Source organism: Drosophila takahashii, chromosome 3L, assembly GCF_030179915.1.
Source record: "Drosophila takahashii strain IR98-3 E-12201 chromosome 3L, DtakHiC1v2, whole genome shotgun sequence".
Classification (NCBI taxonomy): Eukaryota; Metazoa; Arthropoda; class Insecta; order Diptera; family Drosophilidae; genus Drosophila; species Drosophila takahashii.
The window spans coordinates 10638656-10659715 of record NC_091680.1 but is presented as its reverse complement, the minus strand read 5'-3'; the positions used below and the strand labels follow the sequence as shown (position 1 = coordinate 10659715).

Below are 21060 nucleotides of genomic sequence, written 5' to 3'. Positions count from 1 at the left end.
AAAGTTCATGTTTTTTTAGAGACCGTTTTCTGAATTCGTTCTCCACATATGGAGTAATTTTTAAGATTTTATCATTGTTTGAAAGTTTCTGTAATAAAACCATAAAATCACCATGAAACAAAAATATTAGGGTCTGTGTTTTCGTTCTGTTAAATTTAAAGTAGGCTTTAAAGTTCCTTAGGTTTTCAATGAAGAAAAATCGTTTTAAGGTTTTTTCCCTAATTTTAATTAAACATACGGATCATAAACCGATTATAAATGGGTTTCTGATTTTTTCCACATGGAAATATTGAATTGTATCTTTACGAATTTTACTCTACTTTTGCAAGTGTAATTTTCGGGATCCCAAAAGAAAACCAACGAAATAAAGAAGCCGCCGTGTCACGGGCTGATGGTGATTTTGTTTAATTGTATCTTAAAGTGCATTATCTTTTACTTTTTGCCCTAATCAATTAAGCTGGATCACTCACACACACGCACATTGTCTTGGGATCCAAACACACACACCCACCCATGCAGGTGGCAAAAACTCCACCTCACAACCCGTTTATTTTTTACTGGGCAAGAAAACTACTAAACTTTGCACACACTTCTTCACTTTCCTCTCGTGCGTAAGTGTGTGTGCAGCATCGGAAAGTAACTGTATCTTACAAATACTTATACTGATACGTACCTGTCCAGCAAATTAGCAATGCCACATACAAAATATGTGTCGCTTTCAGTTTTGCAATTGCACTTGCAATATTGCAGTCCCAAAAATAAAAACTCAAACTCGAACTTCAGCCACCGGCTAACACACACATGGGCATTCCATATAAGATCCAAAGCACACACACAGCGGTAATCGGAGGTAAACAAACGAGGAAAACTCACGGCGCGAAGGAAAAGCACTTGCGTAAATAAAAATATTGGATGGTTCGTGGGGAAAAGCGACGGGGAAAGGCCAAGAAACGCGTCTCGAGTTCTCGAGTTCTGGCACGACAACAAGAAAGTAAAGAGTCGTCCGCTGCAAGTCCAAAGTATCTGAACCGCAATCAAAAAGTAACGAAATACGTGATGTGCATCAAGACGTAACGAAATACGTAGAGTGCAATAAGAACGTAACGAAATACGTAAAATCACAGTTTTTGAATTAGGGCGCCATGCCATCTTCCGGTCTGGCAGCACTGTTTTTGGAGAGTTGTTTTAGCCGAGACACGAACCATTTCGCTGCGTCAATTTCGGTGCGTGTCTCCGCTTAGCCGAGACACGAACCATTTCGCTGCGTCAATTTCGGTGCGTGTCTCCGCTTAGCCGAGACACGAACCATTTCGCTGCGTCAATTTTGGTGCGTGTCTCCGCTTAGCCGAAAGTGCGCCCTCTTTCGATCAGTAGCAGAACCCCTTCCTGGTTTTCCGCCCTACAGCTACCGGCCAAAAGGGGCGTTTGTGTCGATTGCGACATCTGTGTTTCGAGTTTAATCTGACTAATTTAACCCGATCTGGCTAATATGTGAAAGTGGGCGCCAAAAATGGCAGCCGTCGCCCCGAAAGATAGGCAACACAAATTTTCACTGCCATTCCAGTTGGAGTTTATTTCCCAATTGAGAGCTCATTTCTGATTGACAACAGACCGGACCGACGTTTTCCCACCTCCTTTTCAACCCCAATGCAAAGGTGTGTTGGAAAATGGGCAGTGCAGGTGCACTAATTCGCACAAATGGAGCCGGAGCTGCAGAATATTGCATTTTTTCAATCCTCCCACTTGGCCGCCAAGGTCGCAAAGCACCTCCCCAAGGTGGACCACCCGGGGAGACCGAGCGGGCTGATGTGGAATGTAGACGGTCTGCTAGCCTTCAAGGACACGGGGGGATTTTTCCTCATGACTGATGTCCTCGTCCTTCCCCAGGTGAGTCCCAAGCAGTCTCAAGCAGCACCTACACGCTCAATGTCCTTGCAGCCCGTCACGAGCCACGTCCTGGCCATTTTGATGACATCCTGGTGCGGCCGCCTGAAGCAACTAGCTTACACCCGAGTGGTAAGCATACACTGGAAAAACAAAAAAGCGTAGTAAATCCTTCCCTTCCAACGCAGAAGATGTCCACTTTCAACGGCCAGGAGATCCACCGGCCCATGGCCATGCTTCTGGAATGGCTAAGGGGGAAGGGGATGGGCCGACAAGTGCTCGCGCTGGTGTCCGACGAGAACGCGGTCAACGCGCAGCTGGCCGAGTTCGGATATCCGCTCCTCGCCGACCTGCGCCACCTGGAGCGCAGGTTGTCCGGCGTTGGTCATGCCGACCAGCTGCTGACCTACATTTACGGGAGGGCCACCTTCAGTGTCGGCGACTGGCGCGACAAGTGGGCCCAGGCGCAACACCAGTGCGAGCAGTTGCCGGCCGAGGCGAGGCGCATCACGGCCCTCCAGATGCACGGGATGCGGCAAGTCCTGGAGGCGCGATTCCGCGTCAGCGACCAGCCGTTCCGTTTCGCGGAGGCCAACAACGATCTGTTGGAGGGCGTGGGCAAGAAGTGGGCCAACGTGGTCAAGCGGATTGGCGAGGAGACGGGGGACGCGATGGGCGAGGTCGAGCGCCACAAGTTTGTTCGCCGAGTTGTGGGCCTGCTCACCCTCACGGAGCAGTTGGGCTTTAACCCATTTTGAGCCATAAAAAATGCCCCAATGTGAAACCCATACGCATGCGCACCACATTTTTGCACCGTCATGGTGCTTTTACTATTTGCACACACACACACACACACACACACACACACTGTTCTGTGCGTTTACTAATACAAAGAAAGGCTGTGCTTGCATGTATGTGTGTTCTCTAATGCCAAAACTAAGGTTCAATTTTTCCAATTTCCTCCTCTCTTTGCTCCTCAGTTCTGCAGCTGCGGCGCTGCACTTGGTTGGGCAAAACCCCCCTCTCGCCCCGCCCATCCTAGATGATTACGTAATATATGGACAGCCCCAAAGTTAATTTATAGAATATAGTTGTCTTCAACCCATTTTAAGCGTGAAACCCATACGCATGCGTACCACATTCTTACCATTTTTGCACGGTGCTTTTACTATTTGCACACACACACACACACACACACACAAAAAAAAGGCTTCAAGTTGCTTCTTTTTTTTGGCTGTGCTTGCATGTATGTGTGTTCTCTAATGCCAAAACTAACGTTCAATTTCCTCCTCTCTTTGCTCCTTGGTTCTGCAGCTGCGGCGCTGCACTGTGGGCCTTTTGACCACTTTTGATACCCCCCTCTCCCACCTCTCCCCCGACCTCCCTAGATGATTACGTAATATATGGACAGCCCCAAAGTTAATTTATAGAATATAGTTGTCTTCAACCCATTTTAAGCGTGAAACCCATACGCATGCGTACCACATTCTTACCATTTTTGCACGGTGCTTTTACTATTTGCACACACACACACACACACACACAAAAAAAAGGCTTCAAGTTGCTTCTTTTTTTTGGCTGTGCTTGCATGTATGTGTGTTCTCTAATGCCAAAACTAACGTTCAATTTCCTCCTCTCTTTGCTCCTTGGTTCTGCAGCTGCGGCGCTGCACTGTGGGCCTTTTGACCACTTTTGATACCCCCCTCTCCCCCCTCTCCCCCCTCTCCCCCCTCTCCCCCGCCCTCCCTAGACGATTACGTAATATATGGACAGCCCCAAAGTTAATTTATAGAATATAGTTGTCTTCAACCCATTTTAAGCGTGAAACCCATACGCATGCGTACCACATTCTTACCATTTTTGCACGGTGCTTTTACTATTTGCACACACACACACACACACACACAAAAAAAAGGCTTCAAGTTGCTTCTTTTTTTTGGCTGTGCTTGCATGTATGTGTGTTCTCTAATGCCAAAACTAACGTTCAATTTCCTCCTCTCTTTGCTCCTCAGTTCTGCAGCTGCGGCGCTGCACTTGGTTGGGCAAAACCCCCCTCTCGCCCCGCCCATCCTAGATGATTACGAAATATATGGACAGCCCCAAAGTTAATTTATAGAATATAGTTGTCTTCAACCCATTTTAAGCGTGAAACCCATACGCATGCGTACCACATTCTTACCATTTTTGCACGGTGCTTTTACTATTTGCACACACACACACACACACACAAAAAAAAAAGGCTTCAAGTTGCTTCTTTTTTTTGGCTGTGCTTGCATGTAAGTGTGTTCTCTAATGCCAAAACTAACGTTCAATTTCCTCCTCTCTTTGCTCCTTGGTTCTGCAGCTGCGGCGCTGCACTGTGGGCCTTTTGACCACTTTTGATACCCCCCTCTCCCACCTCTCCCCCGACCTCCCTAGATGATTACGTAATATATGGACAGCCCCAAAGTTAATTTATAGAATATAGTTGTCCGATCTGGACTATTCGCATATATAATATGCGTAGGGACAAATAATGGCGACTGAAAGTTTAAAGTTATTAATTTCGGCCAACAAAAGTGGTCAAAAGCCCCACAGTGCATTTTGCTGGACCACACACACACACATGTAAAAATTTGCCAAAAATGTTGCATCTTTCCCCCTCACTCCTCGCTTCCTCTCCTTCCTACAACATTTGAAGAGGCAAGTGTTGCACTTGCGCAGTCAGTCGCACTTGAACATTCAACATGCTATACACAATATTAGCTGGACAAGCAACCTGCTTCAGGAAGCTTATACAGTCCCAAATCCGGCACTCCGGCCCAACCAACAAGGCCGAGCTGGTCCGGACCCAAAAGGCCGCATTCCAGGCCCTCGCCCTGGCCATCAACAAGGCCATTGGCAGGGCGACGGTGTCTGCGGATGAGCGGCGGAAGCTGGAGCGGCTGCTTCACCGTACCCAGCGCCAGTTCCTCAAGGCGCAGCTGGAGCTCCTCCAGAACACCCAGGAGGGAGCCAACCGGCAGCAGGCCCTCCGGCGCCTGGATGAGGAGGCCGACAACGATGCCCAGGTGCCGGAGGAGGAGGAGCTGGCGCTGGAGGAGGAGGAGCCGGAGGAGGAGGAGCCGGCGCAGCAGTGGCCGGAGGAGGAGGAGCCGGCGCAGCAGTGGCCGGAGGAGGAGCTGGAGGAGGAGGACGAAGTGATGCTCGTGGAGGATGCCGTCGACGTCATCGTCATTGACGACGATGAGGATGAGGAGCAGCAGGCCAGGGAACTGGAGCGGCAGCGACAGGAGCAGCAGCAGGAGCACGAGCAGCAGGAGGCGGCGGCCAGGGATCTGGAGCGGCAGCGGGTGGCCGTGTTCGAGGCGCAGGGGACCGGCTGGGCAGAGCTGGTCTCCCCGCGCGTCGAGCCGGCGGAGGAGGCCTCCACGGCACGGAGGGCTCGACACTTGTGCCCCATTTGCCGTGGGTCCTACCAATCGGTGGCGCAGCTCGACCGCCACGCGGCGACGTGCCGAGCCGGGAACTACAAGTTCCGGTGTGAGTGTGGCCGCCTGACCCGGACCAGTGCCCAAATGGCCGGGCACAGGCGTACCTGCGATTTTTAAAAATAAAAAAAACAAACTGAAAACATACATGAACATCTTTCTTTCAAAACAAAAAAAGCTCCCAACAACTGGAAACAAAACAAAATGGCGACGGACTGCAATTTTTAAATTTTTCTCCAGCTGTTTTTAGGACTGTCAGGTGGCCAACGCCACATTTCGTTTTCTTCAGAATCTTAACTTTAGAACCAAGAATTAAAAAGTATTAAGTAAGTTTTAAAAAAAGCCATATAATTAAATAGAAAGTACGAAGCAAATATTAATAGTTACTTTAAAATAATTACCTTGAACTAACTTTATATTTTTACAGGGTATTAAACTGCCGACCTGGCCTTGTAAAGCCGGCACTTTTAGATAATGGCCATGATTTTCACGAGGAAAACGCTAAAGCTGCTCAATTACCGCCTGAAATGCCTGACTCTAGCCAGTTCCGGTGGAAAGAGAAGGATCCAGATTCAGCAATGGGTAAGTATGTGCCCTCCACTAAGTGAGCTCCATTGGTAAAAACCCTTGTTCCCCCGCAGACGTAACATGACCTTCAGTTCCGGCCGCCTGGCGAGATTCGCCAATGGAACGGCCGTCTGCCAGATGGGCGACACCGCCGTCATGGTCACGGCGGTGGCCAAGGCGAAGCCCAATCCTGGCCAGGGATTCATGCCGCTGGTGGTGGACTACCGGCTGAAGAACGCCGCCTCCGGGCGGATACCCATGAACTTTATGCGCCGCGAACTGGGTCCCTCGGAGAAGGAGATCCTCTTGGCCCGCCTGATAGACCGCTCGCTGCGCCCGCTCTTCCACAAGGACTACCGCACGGAGACGCAGCTAGTGTGCAACATGCTGGCCATGGACGCGGTGCACAGCCCCGATGTGCTGGCCATCAATGCCGCCTCCATGGCGCTGTCCTTGAGTGATATTCCCTGGAACGGACCCATCGGAGCAGTGTGGTAAGTGGTTTATTGAATAGAATCCTGGTTTATTCCAAGGAAAAACATCCTAATTAACCCCCAATCTCCTCTAGAGTTGGCCTCTGCGACGGCGAGGTGCTGATCAACCCCACGCGCCGCGAGCTGCAGTCCTCGCAACTCGATCTCGTGGTCTCGGCCACCAAACAGAACCTGGTGGTCATGCTGGAGGGCCGGGGTAACGTGGTGCTGCAGCAGGGATTCGCCTGGGGCCGCAGGTCCTCCACGTCGCCGCCAAAGATGGACTGTTTGGTTAGAGATTAGAGATTAGTTGGATGGTTTGTAAATACAAAACAGCTGCTCACTTTTATGACCTCCAGTTCCTGGGTTTGCCGCTTCCGGAAGGATTCCTTGGTGGCCATTTCCTCTGCCATTTGTTCGTAGAATCTCAGTTGAAGGGGTCTTGAGTCAAATCCCGGCTACATTGGGTTAGATTGCAATACTGGATCGGTGGTTTTCCCCGCTTTTCCTCTTTTCCTCCGGGTTATAAGATTTGCAGCCGGTCTTCTGCGCTGGCAGCTGATTCCCAATCAGCTGCGTTCTGCATCACTTTGCCGAGTTTTTCGACTGGGAATGAATGCCGAATCGATTTATTCGCTGGTTTATTCAGTTTAATTGCGTAAATCTGTCCACATGTTGCGCTTTTTTGGTGAATTTTCCCGGACAAGAAAATTTTTGCGTATTTGTACTTTTACTCACAGAAATCAGGATGGCAACTCTTTTCCTTCAATAGAGTTGCCATCCTTCTGATTTTGAACGGTTGATATCGATTGTGTCGATTGCGACATCTGTGTTTCGAGTTTAATCTGACTATTTTAGCCCGATCTGGCAACGACCCGATAATCGTAAAAGAGGAAGAATGTTTGGCGCCTTAATTCAAATATTTAAGAAATAAATTAAAAAGAATGAAAACACCTCTAAATAAATGCATAAAACATCAGACGGGATAGAAGGGTAAGAGACAAAATTAAAAAAACAATATTTAAAAGATCGCCAAAAAAATTGTTCTGCTTTAAGGAGATAATTAAGTTAGTTAAATTGAACTAGTTCATCTAACTTGTCTATGAATCACAAAAAAAAAATGTATTTTGAAAACCCCCACCACCGAGTTTTAAATGCGCTACTAACATATCCGTCAAAGTCAATACTCAAAGTACATAATTCAGAGAGATATATTTTTAAAATTAGCTAAACCATATACGAAAATAAAGAAGAAAACATGAAGTGAGTCAATTAAGATATCCCTTATCGTCACGCCCTCTTTAAAATACTTTTTTTTTGGAGCGATAGTATCGATTGTGGGTTCAAACCATCGATGTTTCCTAAATATTAAAACCATCGATAGGAGAAACTCATGGGCGGTAGCAGCGGCTCCAAGAATGTAGGTCTTATGGACGGAACCGGGACACGTGGCAGCGGCTCCAAGGTAGCTCCTCTGACAGTCGCCTCCATCAAAGAGTCACCGGCCCAGGTAGCTCCTGCCAAACTCTCAGGAAGAGTATTGAAAAAAATCCTTTAGAGCTCCATTATGCTACTCAGCTCGCCCATAATTTTTTCTTTTAAGTTGGCTGGGAAGGCTTTCTTTTGAGTAATTTTGCCATAGTTGATCAGCTGGCTCTTGTAGGTGTTGTGCTGAAATGTTTCCGAGGCATACACAGTAGTTAAAGTCTCCTTCGTGACATTGTGCTGCCTGGAAATCCGACCCCTTAAATGGGTAAGGTCGTATAATCTCGGTATCTCCATGGTCTTTAGGCTGTTGCTGGAGGCGAAGCCATCGCACACAATCGCCACACATAAGGAAAGAATCCCGTGGGTGTGCAGGTAGTACAATACACTGCGTACACATGAGTAAACTTCAAATTTGCTCAAGGTAATATCTGGCGGTACCTATGAGAACGGAATAAAAAGCATTAGTTTTTGGATTCAATAATTCTAATATGTCCTTTAGGGTGGACTTCTTTAAGGTCAACTGAGCTCAGCATCTTAAATGGTAGGTTTCTGTGTCCAATAAATTTATGCGAAAACAGAAAAATTTTATTTCATCGTTTAGGCGGTGCGCAATGGCCTTAAAGTTTCGCTAAAAATTAAGTGTAACACTAGGAATTTACCCCATTCCATTTCTTGTCAGATTTTAACATGTCAACTTTTTGATTTCGCTCGTCAAGTTGAATTGTATTTCATGAAAATAACAGTATGACGTAGCCTAGCCAGTAGAGCTTCTGTCTCCGAACAAAAAGGACCGAGTTCGATCCCCAACTCACCATTTTTTTTTTTGTGACTCACAATGAAATAGAGATTCTATTTTACAATTTTAAAGATCAACTATCTCTTTTGCGTTCGCCAATAAAAATTTTAGTCAAAGAAGAAAATTCTTATTTTTCAGAGACCGTAATATTTATAAGTTGTACTCTAAAAGTCCTTGATTATTCGTTATTATTGTTATTTTTAAGTTGTAATTGTCTCCCAGGAACTCGAATTTTATCAACGACTTCACCCCTTGTTAAAAAGCTCGGGAAAGTGATTAAGATACTTTTTAAAATACTGTCAAAGTATAAAATTAAGTCTACGGCATCTAGATGAATCTGAAATATGCGTAATAAACTTTAAAGCCGTTGCGCACCGCCTAAAACTAATTATTTTTTACTTTTTCTTTCTTTAATGGATTAAGGATACAAAAAGGCTATATATGAAGGGGTGAGAGCATGGCCTTAGAAATTTCATACAAAATAAGTCCACCCTTTAAAAATGGAAAGCGATAATAAAGCTGAATTCATATTTGGCCAAATGCGGTAAAATTGCTATTAGAGGTGGCAAACCATCGATAGGGCACTATATAGTGTTGGTTTATGGATTATCATGATAGTATGATAATATTCACCCTGGTCCCCGGATCGACGTTTTTCAACAAACGGAGTTGCATCTAAAAAATATAAAATATTTCCAATCGCCGCACTAAGGGGCAAATTTTTGTTGCCTATCATTTGGGCCGCGGACTGTCATTTTTGGCGCCCATTTTCAAATTGCTTCGATAAATCCCGATAATTTAGCATGGTCATACTGAAATGTACGCAGGGTTAGCCGAGACACGAACCACACCCTGCGTACATCCGATAGGCAGTGAAAATAACGATACAGCACCCCCAAAAAACCAAATACCAACCCCAACCCCCCCAACCGACAGGAGGCAAAAAATCAGCAGCAGCTGAAAACTGGAACGCAAAACGGCGAAAATATGCTCAAGTCGGAGGTTCAGCACCAGTTTTGGATCACCAAGAAGGTGGTGCAGCGCAAGCTGGGGACGAAGGAGGACAAGCACGTGATATCCTCGGACGCGGAACTGGATTCCAAGATCGAGGTGTTCAAATCGATATCGGACACCAGCTTGAACCTGTGCAAAATCATCGACCAGTACCAGGAGCGCCTGTGCATCTTGTCGCAGGAGGAGTGCGTCTTCGGTCGCTTCCTCAAGGAGGCGGGCAAAAGGAGCAGGACGACGGGCGGCAGTATCGCCCACACGGGCAAGGCGGTGTCCTTCGCCGGCCAGCAGAGGATGTGCGTTCGCGTGCCGCTCCTGCGACTGCAGCACGAGGTGGATGTGTTCCGCTGTCGCGCCGTCAAGGACACGGAGCAGACGCTCCAGACGATGGAGAAGGAGCGCACGGAATACCGCGCCGCCCTCTCCTGGATGAAGTCCGCCAGCCAGGAACTTGATCCGGATACAGGAAAGGGTCTGGACAAGTTCCGCACCGCCCAGAGCCATGTGCGATTGGCCAAGCATAACTTTGACGGTTACTCCATGGATTCCATCCAGAAGGTGAGCGGGGAAACTCCAGAATTAATTATCAGATAATATTCCATTTAATTCATGGGTTCAGAAGATTATATTTATTGTTTTTAATACGATGATAAAAATCTATTTAAGTATTTCTAATTTATTTTAATCAAATTATGGTTACTCTATGGGTTCCATCCAGAAGGTGAGCGGGGGAACTCCAGAATTCATTATCAGATATTATTTCATTTAATTCAAAGGTTCTGAAGAAGGTATTTATTGTTATTATTATGCTTCTATTTAAGTATTTTTAATTTATTTTAATCAAATTATGGTTACTCCATGGATTCCATCCAGAAGGTGAGCGGGGGAACTCCAGAATTAGTTATCAGATAATATTCCATTTAATTCATGGCTTCTGAAGAAGATATTTATTGTTTTTCATGCGAGGATATGCTTCTATTTAAGTATTTCTAATTTATTATAATCAAATTTACTTAAATGGATGATTACTCCATGGATTCTATACAAAAGATGAGCTGGGGATCTGAAGGATTCATATAATTTTCAGATATTATGGTATTTTATGGGTTCTTAGGTCTTGATTTATTGCTAATATTACCTAGGTATCCTTATATCCAAGTTTTAAAATTAAATTTACATTAAATTATAATTTTAGATATTATACCATTTTATGGGTTCTTAACTTAAGTCTTGATTTATTGTTATTAAAACCTTGGTATCCTTATATCCAAGTGTTTCCGATTTTTTAAAATTATATTTACATTAAATTATATTATTAGATATCATACCATTTTATGGGTTCCGAAGAAGTTATTTATTCTTAATAACACGATTAATTACTTCTATCAGATATTTTACCATTTTATAGGTTCTGGAGGCTTTATTCTTTTATACAAATACTATTTATTTAATCTTAATATTACGATGATGTCCTTCTATCAGATATTTTACCATTTTGTAGGTTCTAAAACCTTTATATATTTTTTAAAATACAGTGATATCCCTTTGTCCAATTGTTCCCAATTTTATATAATTAAATTTTAATTAATGGCTAATTCCAAATCCCCTCCAGATCGATTTACTGGCCGCTGCCCGCTGCAACATGTATTCCCACGCCCTGGTGGCCTACGTAAGCGAGCTGAAGAGCTTCGCCCAGAAGGCGGCCTCCACATTCCAGACCATATCCAAGGCCTTGATCCTGAAGCCCAAGTACGACTTCTGTGTGCTGAAGGAGCTGTCCCAAAACGAGGGGGCCAGCGAGGAAGTGCCGCCCATTGAAGCCGTGGACTCGGATCAGTCGCTGTTCTTTGCTGTAACTATAGATATCCAGTTATCCTTATAGAATCCCTGCTAATCCACTTCAATCCCTTGCAGAACGAGTACCAGGACAAGCTGGAGGCGCAGCCACAGGCCACAGAAACCAAGGAGACCGACGAGAACGAACCTGCCACTGCCTGCGGCGACAATGAATCCTTGCTGATTGAGCTCTCCAAGCAGCTGGAGGACAGTCCGCTGATTGATGCGCCGCTGGACGAGGAAATGCCTGCCCAAAACAGTAGCAGCAACAAGTTGTGGTCGCGCCTGTTCAGCCAGAACCAACAGCCCTTAACCAGTCACGTACCCAAGGATTATAAAGATTCCAAAGATTCCAAGGCCCCGATGGCCAGTAAATCCCAGTCCACCAACAATCCCTGGCTTGATCTCTTCGCCGACCTGGACCCTTTGGCCAATCCGCAGGCCTTCGATCTGAAAATGAGCGGCGGACGCAGTGTGGCTGAGCAGACATAAGATTACCCCTTCTAATATCCCGATCCTCGTCGATATACCTGTGTGTGGCAACTAGCTAGTCAACTTTGGATGTAACTTTTCGCTAAACGTTCAAAAACTTTTTATGTTTTATTTAAATAAAATTTATATGGGACACAGCAGCTAGAAGTGGACGAGGCGGACGAGGAGTGGGCAGGCGGTGAACCCTCATTTGACCGCCGCCTGTGCCTCCTTCTTGGAGTTGACCAGCTCGACCAGCTCCTTGACGCGGCGCAGGCAATCCTTTTTACTGCGATTCGGTATGCACGAGGCGATGCGATCCCAGCGATCGGGTGTCGTTGTGGGATAGGTTTTGATGGCCTGTTCGAGCAGGGCCTGCTCCTCCTTGGTCCAGGTTTTGGGTCCACCGCCGCCTCCGCCACTTGAGGTTCCATTTGTGGCCGGAGGAGCAGGGGCTTCCGCTGCTGGAGCCGCATCAACTGTTGGCGCGCCATTCTGCTTGGCCGGCTGATTGTTCACCTTATGATCTACTCCGTTCTGCTTCACGTTCTCCTTGCTCGCCTGGGCCGGCGTCTCCTCGCCCAGGGTTATGTCGTTGCAGGTCTGCACGTCCTTCTGCGACTTCTTGAAGCTCGCAAAGGCCGCATCGTTGGCCTGGGTCTTCAGCGAGCTCTTCGAGTGGTCGGTGTTCTGCAGCGCCTTGGCTTTGTTCAGCACATCGCGGGCATTGACGAGCACAGTATTCCCCGGGCTATGCTGATTGATAAACGTGGCAATGACATCCCAACGCTGAGCAGTTCCAGCAGGAAATAGATTCACCGCCTTGATCAGCAGCTGCACGTTCTCATTGCTCCAGAGTTCGCCCTTCTTCACCTCCTTAACACCTCCTTTTGGTGTAACTGCTGCGCTGGCCAGCTTCTTGGCCTGCGTCTGGTTAATCTCCTCCAGCTCGGCGGCTATCTTTTGATCCGCTGTCTGCAGGGCCGCCACAAACGACTCGCGGCCCTTGGTCTCCATTGCCTTGTTAAGCGCCTGCAGCTCCGACAGATTGAAGGTCTCGCAAATCTTCTCGGTGCCCTCCATGTGCTTCAGCTGGTCCTTGTCGTTCTTCGCGTAATACTTGCAGTCCTTGACCTTGTCGCGCAGCGTCTTGCGCTCCTTCTTGAGCAGCTTCTTCTGCTGCTCGCGTTCGATGCGTATCTGCTCGATGCGTTTCTGCTCGGCCTTTTCGGCCCGCTCCTTGGCCAGTGCGGCCTCGCGGACGGCGCGATCTGCCTCGGCCTTTTGGGCCTGGGCGGCGTCCATCTTGGCCCGCTTGGCCGCCGCCTTGCGGTCCTTCTCCTCCTGCTTGAAGCGCTGAATGCGCTTGTCATTGTTGTAGGCCAGATCGACGAGCGCCCGGATGCGCGACATCTCCTCCTTCTTGCGCTTGATCCGCGCCGCCCTGTTCTCCTTCTCGATCCAGCGACGCTCGTCGCGATCCTGGCCCTTCTCCTTGTCCTCCTCGTCCAGGTAGCTGAACTCGCGCCACGACTTGAAGTCGTACCAGAAGTTGTAGAAGCGCTCCACCTCCTCGCGCTTGGCGTCCACCTGCCCGAAGGCGGGCACGTGCGGCTTCTCGCTCCAGCGGCCGTTGAGTGTGAAGAGCTTGTTGAAGACGCCAAAGTAGTCGCCATCGATGTCGTTCTGCGAGGGCAGCGAGTCGTCGAACTCGGGGTCCACGGAGTCGAAGCTGCGACGCGGCTTGGAAGTGCCTGGAATGCAAGTTTCGGTATAAGTTATAATTATAAATAACATTAGTAGAGTGCCTTTTCTTTATCACAATCATTGAGTTCGATTATATAACCGCACTAAGTGAAAATCTGGCATTTTAGATCTAGTTAATGCTTAGTACAAACAGCTAGTCCTATTTTTAGGTAAACAAATATAAAGCTACAGGTATGTATATGCAAGTTTATCTATCAGAAGAACTAAGTTTCATATAAACAAAATTAAGTTGGAAATAGTAGAGACCTAGTTTTGATTATATACCAATCATAAATTCTTAAATATGGATATAATGAAATCTTAGATTGCAATAAAAGGAATAATTAAGATTGTAAGGATTTCCCATCCTATACCCTTTGTTTAACTGAGATAATGTTAACAATCTAGCGAATCTGTAGACTTTCGTTTAAGGAACAAGGATATGAAAACCGAAGAATGTTTGATATAAACAAAAGTAAAGTAAACTAATATTGACCTAGTTTTGATTGTAACATGTACGGATATCATTTATACGTACTTCAATTCCGATATCATGAAGTCTTAGATTTCAAAAGAATATTTAATTTTAGAAGAATTTCAAATCTCACATTCTTGTGTAGGATTTTAAGTAGATAAAGTTACATGTAACTTAGGGAAAGGTATATAATCTTGAAAATTTTAAGACTCAATAAGGACTACCAGCAAGGACCTAACAAGGACATTAGACACCCACCCAGTATCTCGTAGGCTTTGGTTATGCATGTGAAATAGTCGTCGTCCTGGATGACTTCCTCGCCCTTGGCTTTCCGCTTGTCGGGATGATGCAGCAGGACCATGCGTCTGTAGGCCCTGCGAATATCATCCTCGCTGGCCTCGTAACTGTTGGGGAAAGGGTTTTAAAAAAATAATATAATAAGTACCAATAAATGATCAATAAAATAACAGAAACCTTAGCACATGGGGAATATCTGTATGTTCTGCATGACTAACACGTGCTCGCTCACTCACCGGATTTTGCCCAGACCCAGAATGGCGTAGTGGTCCTGGTCCTTCCACTCCTTGGGATCCAGCGACTTCAGGTAGCTGACGTCCACCTCCTCGCCGACGCCCTCCAGCTTCTCGTCGCTGTCGCTGCGCTCCACGCCGCCGGGCGCTAGAAATTGGCGCCGCTGCGAAAAGTACGCGAAGCCAACGCGCTCGATTCTGCGACGGGCGACCTTGAGCGGCAGCTGCACCTCCACCGCCGTCGTTACCGTACCGCTCGTCATCTCAGTGGCGTCCCGTTCGTCCTCTGGCTGTTGGCATTCACCGCCACTCTGGGTTCACGCGGAATTTGGCGAGCGCTGCCTTCAAATCGTGCGAAACGAGAAAATGTAAGCACGCTTCTCGATTTCGGTTGAGGTTACTCGTGTTCGCTATAGAGTAGGGCAAAACATCGCAATAGAGGAGGGCAAAACATCGCAATAGAGGAGGGCGAAACATCGCTATAGGGGTGGGCGAAACATCGGTGTTCGGTTTGTGTCTTCGCTGTTTTTCGGCCAAGTTAACATTGAGTGAAGCGTTAACAGCTGAGCTAGCACTGCGAAGTTAACAGGGCGCAAGAACTGGAGGGAAAAGTTAACAGTGTGGAATCGGTGGATGGCAACTCTTTCGTTCAAAATCAAATGGGACTATTTATCAATAAAGTGAATCAAGTCCAAAAACCGAGATAATTAGAGAGTAGGCTCGAATTTACATTACTTCTGCTTACTTCGAGATGTTAGTGTTTTTCATGTAAACTAAAATAAACTATACTTTCCGATTTTAAATTCAAAAATTAGCTTGTAACTTTCTTTATTAATTAAATTAAGAATTAAAGAAAATATTAATGAATAAAATCCGCAGCAGGCAGTAGCGAATCAGGACAAACATGACCTGAAAAATGTTTGAATCCGAATTTAACAGCAAATTTCAAATGCATTTACAAAAAACCGGATTCATCCATGTGGAAACTGTTCAAATATATTTAAAAGCGTACGTTACTTATTATTACATAGCACAATCTGAGTTCTTAGTAACTATTTATTGAGTAACTACTTATTGTGTACCCTCGGCTAGTGCTTTCCGCTTCCGGCCACTCTTCATGTGCATGTTAACGTTGCTCTGCCCGGTAAAGGTGCGGATTTGGAGCTGGTGCTGCAGTTCGTGGAGATGCTGGGGCTGGCCCCGTACCTTATGAGTATCGTGTGCGACGCCTGCCAAACGAACAGTGTTCTGCGAAAACTGCGCTATCCGACGCTGTATGATCGGAAACACCTGCAGTCGAGGCTGGCAGTGACGCACTTGAACCGCTCAGTGCCTTTGGCAAGGGCCTACAAGGAGTTGTTCCACGAGGAGAGTTTTCAAAAGGCCATCCACGGCTACCTGGAGCGCACGAGACAGGACCCCGGTCTAACCCCAGCCGCCAAGAACCAAATCGTCCGGGAATTCCTTATCATGGCAGAAATACTCCGGAAGAAGTTCTCGCTGAGCAGCAAGCTTGCGCAGCGCAGTGGTTGTCTGTAAAACGGACAGTCCTAACAAATCAGCAAACTGAGCTGCAGCTGCAAAAGAACATTTTTGTGGCAATTTTCTGTTCTCTTTTTAATAAAATGTAGTATAGTTTCTTTTTATTGTGATTATTATTACTGCTAACTGCTACAGCAACATTTCAAACCACGCAGCTACACAAAAGAGAAGCACCTTCAAAAATATTTGATGTTCGACCGTTTAACGTCTCATTTTGAACGTCAAGGTTGCCATTTGATCAGACATTTTGAAGAAAGTGTTGCCATTACAAAAATGAGGTGAAAGTAAACGAATGATGAAATGAAAATGACATATAATAATTTAAAATTTGTAATATCACCAAACCGAACCCATTTAAACAATGGGAGATTGGAGGATGTGTTAGTTTTTATTCTTAATAACAGCGCAGGTAAGTGTTACAAATTTATTAAATCATTGTTTGTGTTTGTAAACAGCGGTCGGTTACATGGAATATGGGTTTTTTTTTTATAGGTAAAGAAACGGTCGAAGGAAGGGAGGGCAATATAGATCTACACAACATCTGAGATTTTAACGTGTTTACAGAGTAGGCAAAATGCAATAGAACCCCTAGTTTTAGAATTCCGTGAAGTCTGGTTAAAATATGTAGTATCTCGGCCCTTTGTTATAGCTTGTCCCGTTAAGCGAATATTTTGTAAGAATTAATCATGAAGATAGGCCATCCGAGAGAAGTAGCCAAAGCCTACACCAATTGTCGACGAGCCAAGCCGGAGAATAAATTCGCGTGAGCGCTTCTCTTGTACAACATCTCAAGCTCATAGGGGCGTGCCGTAGCACGTAGGGAAATATTGGGGGGTTCTTTTGAATTTTGGGCGGTACTTTTAAAAATTTTTAATATATTTATTTTTTAATATTCTTTATTATTTATTTTTTTTATTTTAAATTACCTCTTTATTTTAAATTTTGTCCGCAGGATACTGCGGGAAAAAAAGACACCATTTGCTCTGCCCGAACCTTTGCACCTAAGAAAAGTCCACCTAACAGTGTGACCAGGTGGGGCAAAACACCAAAAGTTATAATTGGGCTTTATTTTTATTTTGCTCGCTAGAGATGGTGGCAGCACTCGCTAACTGTGGTGTGCGTACTCGCTTACGTCGGAGGGTGCATTCGCTAGGCCCCAAATATTTTCAAATAGGTATTTCGTGGTATATTTAATATTAAAATGGTAATTATTTTTGGTAATACTTTATATTAGCGGACTCACCAGAAATTCGCGGAAATTTCAGATCATGGTACAATTAGTAATCAGGTATCATGTTGTTTTGCTCAACGCGCCCAATGATTACTTCTTTCCGTTTTGAATCTGAAGAGTATGGGCTTTAGAAATTAGTTTTCCATTTATATTCGGAATGCATGTGTTCATATGTCTAAGCATTTTGTTTTTTAATTTTACAAATATCTCTGACCAGCTCAGCTCGGAAAACGTAACAAAATTTAATTTTTACTTCAAAAAAACATCGATGTTTTTTCGAGGAAACATCGATGATTGTAAAATCATCAAACATCGATCTATCGATTTTCACATCGATTCTTTTCCACCTCTACCCTATCCTCAAATCTAACGCCTATTTCATCATTTGCTCATAACTTGACTTGACCGACTTGAAAATGGTTTGGCATAAAATTACCTATTCATTTAGACGGTTCAAAATATAAAATTCAAAAATCGTTTCGGTGTAAAAACTGTGCGACCCTGTCGTCTTGACTCTGTTCCTCCATTTGCCCACTAATGACGGTTACTCGCATCATCACATCGCCATCCGCGGAGTCGAAATCATCAAGGGACGGGACCATAAACCATACAAGGGTTGTCGTGTCGTAATCTCCGAGTGTGCCTGCTTTTTTTCCCTGTCGTTGGAATTCTTTGCCATTGGTCATCAGACAGACCCTAAAAAAAAAGGCGGCGGCATCCTCATCCTCTCCAACGATGCGGCAAGCGATGCAGAACATCCGACTTTGGCGTAAAACATCGATCTTTTGGAGGGATAGCAAGAAGTTCCACCCATGACAGGACTGAATCATTATTCATTTTTCTCTGTCTTCCCGAGTCACATTCTCCACCTCAAAGATGATCTTGCTGCCCTCCTTGGTTACCACGTTCCTATGCGCCTCAGCACGATGCCGGCATACGTCCATCAAGGGTCCCTGCCACGAGCACTTCCCATATGAAAAGGGGCAGGATAACGTTTTTAAATAATTGAGTGTTAACACCTTTATAACTTTTTGGTAAATTGCAGTATTAAAATAAAAATAATCTCCACCATTTAATCACTAAAAAGGACACATTTTAAATTTATCTTCTAAAAATGTGTTGAAGTATTTTATGGTTTTAAAGTGGAATTTCTAAATTTTCCTGGCAAAATAATTTGAAAGACTAATTTATATAACATAATAATATGCCAAGGTCAAATCTTAAAAATCCCCTTTTTTTTGGCAATATTCTAAGAATTGGGAGCTCTTAAAATTTCAATCGTTACATATGCAACTTAGGCCCTTAGAAGCTTTCAGAAAAATTTCATCAATATTCAATAAATTCTGCAAATTTGGGATTCTTTTTCGATATTTTTAATACGTAAATATACATTTTCTGTTTTTGTTTATAATATATAATTGTTAATAATAACCCAAGTGTACTTGACTTAATTAAAATGCAAAACAAACTTGTAAATGGGGCTACAATGTAGAAATAAAAACTCAAAATTTATTGTCATAGTTTACAAATAATACATGCGAGTACAACACGGGTACTCATGCTCAGGATGCTCCGTCTACATCTCGAGTACATACCCTACCCCTTTTCATATGGCAAGTGCTCGTGGCAAGACAGAGAAAAATGGATAATGTTTCAGTTTTGTCATGGGTGGCACTTCGTGCTAACCCTTTATCCCTCTATCCCAAAAGATCTGGATCGCTGGATGCCGCCGCCTTTTTCTTTAGGATCTGCCTGATGGACAATGGCCAGCAGTTCTATCGACAGGGAAAAGCAGACACACTCTGAGATTTCGACACGACGACCGATGTATGGTTTATGGTCCCGTCCCTCGAAGAATTCGCCTCCGCGGACGGCGATATGATGATGCGAGTAACCGTCATTAGTGGGCAAATGGAGGAGAGTCAAGACAACAGCGTCGCACAGCTTTTACACCGAAACGATTTTTGATTTTATATTTCTTGGATTCTATTCGGAGAATTCGGAATTCGGATATATAGGAGAGAGTGAAAACACTTTCTACTATTGTAACATTTTAAATAACAAACAATGTTATCATCGCGGCTTTACTAAAGCTGCTAATGTAAGGGATTATAAAATGCTGCCCTAATTGTTAGGTCAGAAATGGAAGGCCAGAAGTTGTACCTTCAAAAATTCGACGAAGCTCGGCGTAATGTGTTTTTATTAAAAAGATCCAAACTACCGAGCTTCGGACAGGGTGCAGGCCAAGCTCATAAGGGCGTGCCGTAGCACGTAGGGTACTTTTAAAAAATTGTATTTTTTTAAATTTTATTTTTTTTTAACTTGGAAGATCAGCAGGATACTGCGGGAAAAAGGTCCAGCCTTCCCGAAAACAGAGTAAAATTTCCCTAATTTCACAGGAACACAAAATTAAACTTTGTGAAATTTCCACGAACCATTTCAAGTTTTCCATGATATTTGGGTGCTCCTGAGTAAAAGTCCCATACAAAATTATTTTCCATCACCTACAGGTTCCGCGGTATAGCTAAGAATACAAAAAACCGATGTTTGCCGACATTTTGAATTACGTGGCCTATATAATTGGACCAACATTTATTATTTTCGGTAGGACCTACTCTCAATACATCAAGGCATTCCTAAAAAATAGTCCCCATTGTGAACCATTGCCCATGTCTTTGGAATTCGACGCCAAAGTTGAAAATCCCAAAATTGTAGAGATTTTTCTGATGGAAAAACCATTCTGAGGATTAAATCTTGAATGGAAGTAATTTTAACTATTCATTGTATCTATTGTTCATTGTATGCTTTAATTTCGCTTTAAAGCGATTTCATGAGAATATTTTTTATTGGATTTATTATACTAATAAAACCGTTTTTTTTATTTCATTATCTACTCCTAAATGTTGTCAAATTTTAAAAAAGTCAAGGCATCCTACAGAATGGGAGTAAACATTTACATTTCTCTGTGTATGTTCAGTGAACGTATTTTAGTTTCTTAGTTCTAGAGGTTGCCATGACTTATTCAAAATTTGACAACATTTAGGAGTAGATAATGAAATAAAAAAATCGGTTTTATTAGTATAAGAAATCCAATAAAATGTTCTCATGAAAACGCTTTAAATCGAAATTAAAGCATACAATGAACAATAGATACAATGAATAGTTAAAATTACTTCCATTCAAGATTTAATCCTCAGAATTGTTTTTCCATCAGAAAAATCTTTACAATTTTGGGATTTTCAACTTTGGCGTCGAATTCCAAAGACATGGGCAATGGTTCACAATGGGGACTATTTTTTAGGAATGCCTTGATGTATTGAGAGTAGGTCCTACCGAAAATAATAAAGGTTGGTCCAATTATATAGACCACGTAATTCAAAATGTCGGCAAACATCGGTTTTTTGTATTCTTAGCTATACCGCGGAACCTGTAGGTGATGGAAAATAATTTTGTATGGGACTTTTACTCAGGAGCACCCAAATATCATGGAAAACTTGAAATGGTTCGTGGAAATTTTTGGCTGTGTACCTGTGTTTTTAA

The 21060-nt window shown here is 44.3% G+C and overlaps 4 protein-coding genes across 5 annotated transcripts in view; 2 read left to right on the top strand and 2 right to left on the bottom strand.

Moving 5' to 3' along the window:
* Nucleotides 1–1024, bottom strand: part of ko (Stork-head domain-containing protein knockout) — a 60538-nt gene extending 59514 nt beyond the window's left edge. Inside the window, exon 1 of the mRNA XM_017143784.3 lies at nucleotides 674–1024. The gene's annotated coding sequence lies outside the window, so the exon portion shown is untranslated. The remainder of the gene's footprint in view (nucleotides 1–673) is intronic.
* Nucleotides 1025–1698: 674 nt separating this feature from the next.
* LOC138912869 (uncharacterized) lies at nucleotides 1699–2642 on the top strand. The gene is made up of 3 exons (XM_070214446.1): nucleotides 1699–1887; nucleotides 1939–2016; nucleotides 2073–2642. The coding sequence occupies exons 1-3, from the start codon at nucleotides 1699–1701 to the stop codon at nucleotides 2640–2642; spliced, it is 837 nt and encodes a 278-aa protein (XP_070070547.1).
* A 6915-nt stretch (nucleotides 2643–9557) lies between these two features.
* On the top strand, nucleotides 9558–12157 carry ICA69 (islet cell autoantigen 1-like protein). Of its 2 annotated transcripts, none has more exons than XM_017143797.3 (3): nucleotides 9558–10247; nucleotides 11302–11541; nucleotides 11604–12157. In XM_017143797.3, the coding sequence occupies exons 1-3, from the start codon at nucleotides 9666–9668 to the stop codon at nucleotides 12015–12017; spliced, it is 1236 nt and encodes a 411-aa protein (XP_016999286.2). In that variant the 5' UTR covers nucleotides 9558–9665; the 3' UTR covers nucleotides 12018–12157. The 2 variants fall into 2 exon arrangements, with proteins under 2 accessions (XP_016999286.2, XP_070070690.1); XM_070214589.1 differs by lacking the exon at nucleotides 9558–10247 and adding an exon at nucleotides 10545–10565.
* LOC108058841 (dnaJ homolog subfamily C member 2) lies at nucleotides 12090–15171 on the bottom strand. The gene is made up of 3 exons (XM_017143796.3): nucleotides 14751–15171; nucleotides 14476–14621; nucleotides 12090–13750 (listed from the first exon to the last, which is right to left on the bottom strand). The coding sequence occupies exons 1-3, from the start codon at nucleotides 15008–15010 to the stop codon at nucleotides 12204–12206; spliced, it is 1953 nt and encodes a 650-aa protein (XP_016999285.2). The 5' UTR covers nucleotides 15011–15171; the 3' UTR covers nucleotides 12090–12203.
* Nucleotides 15172–21060: the final 5889 nt, after the last annotated feature.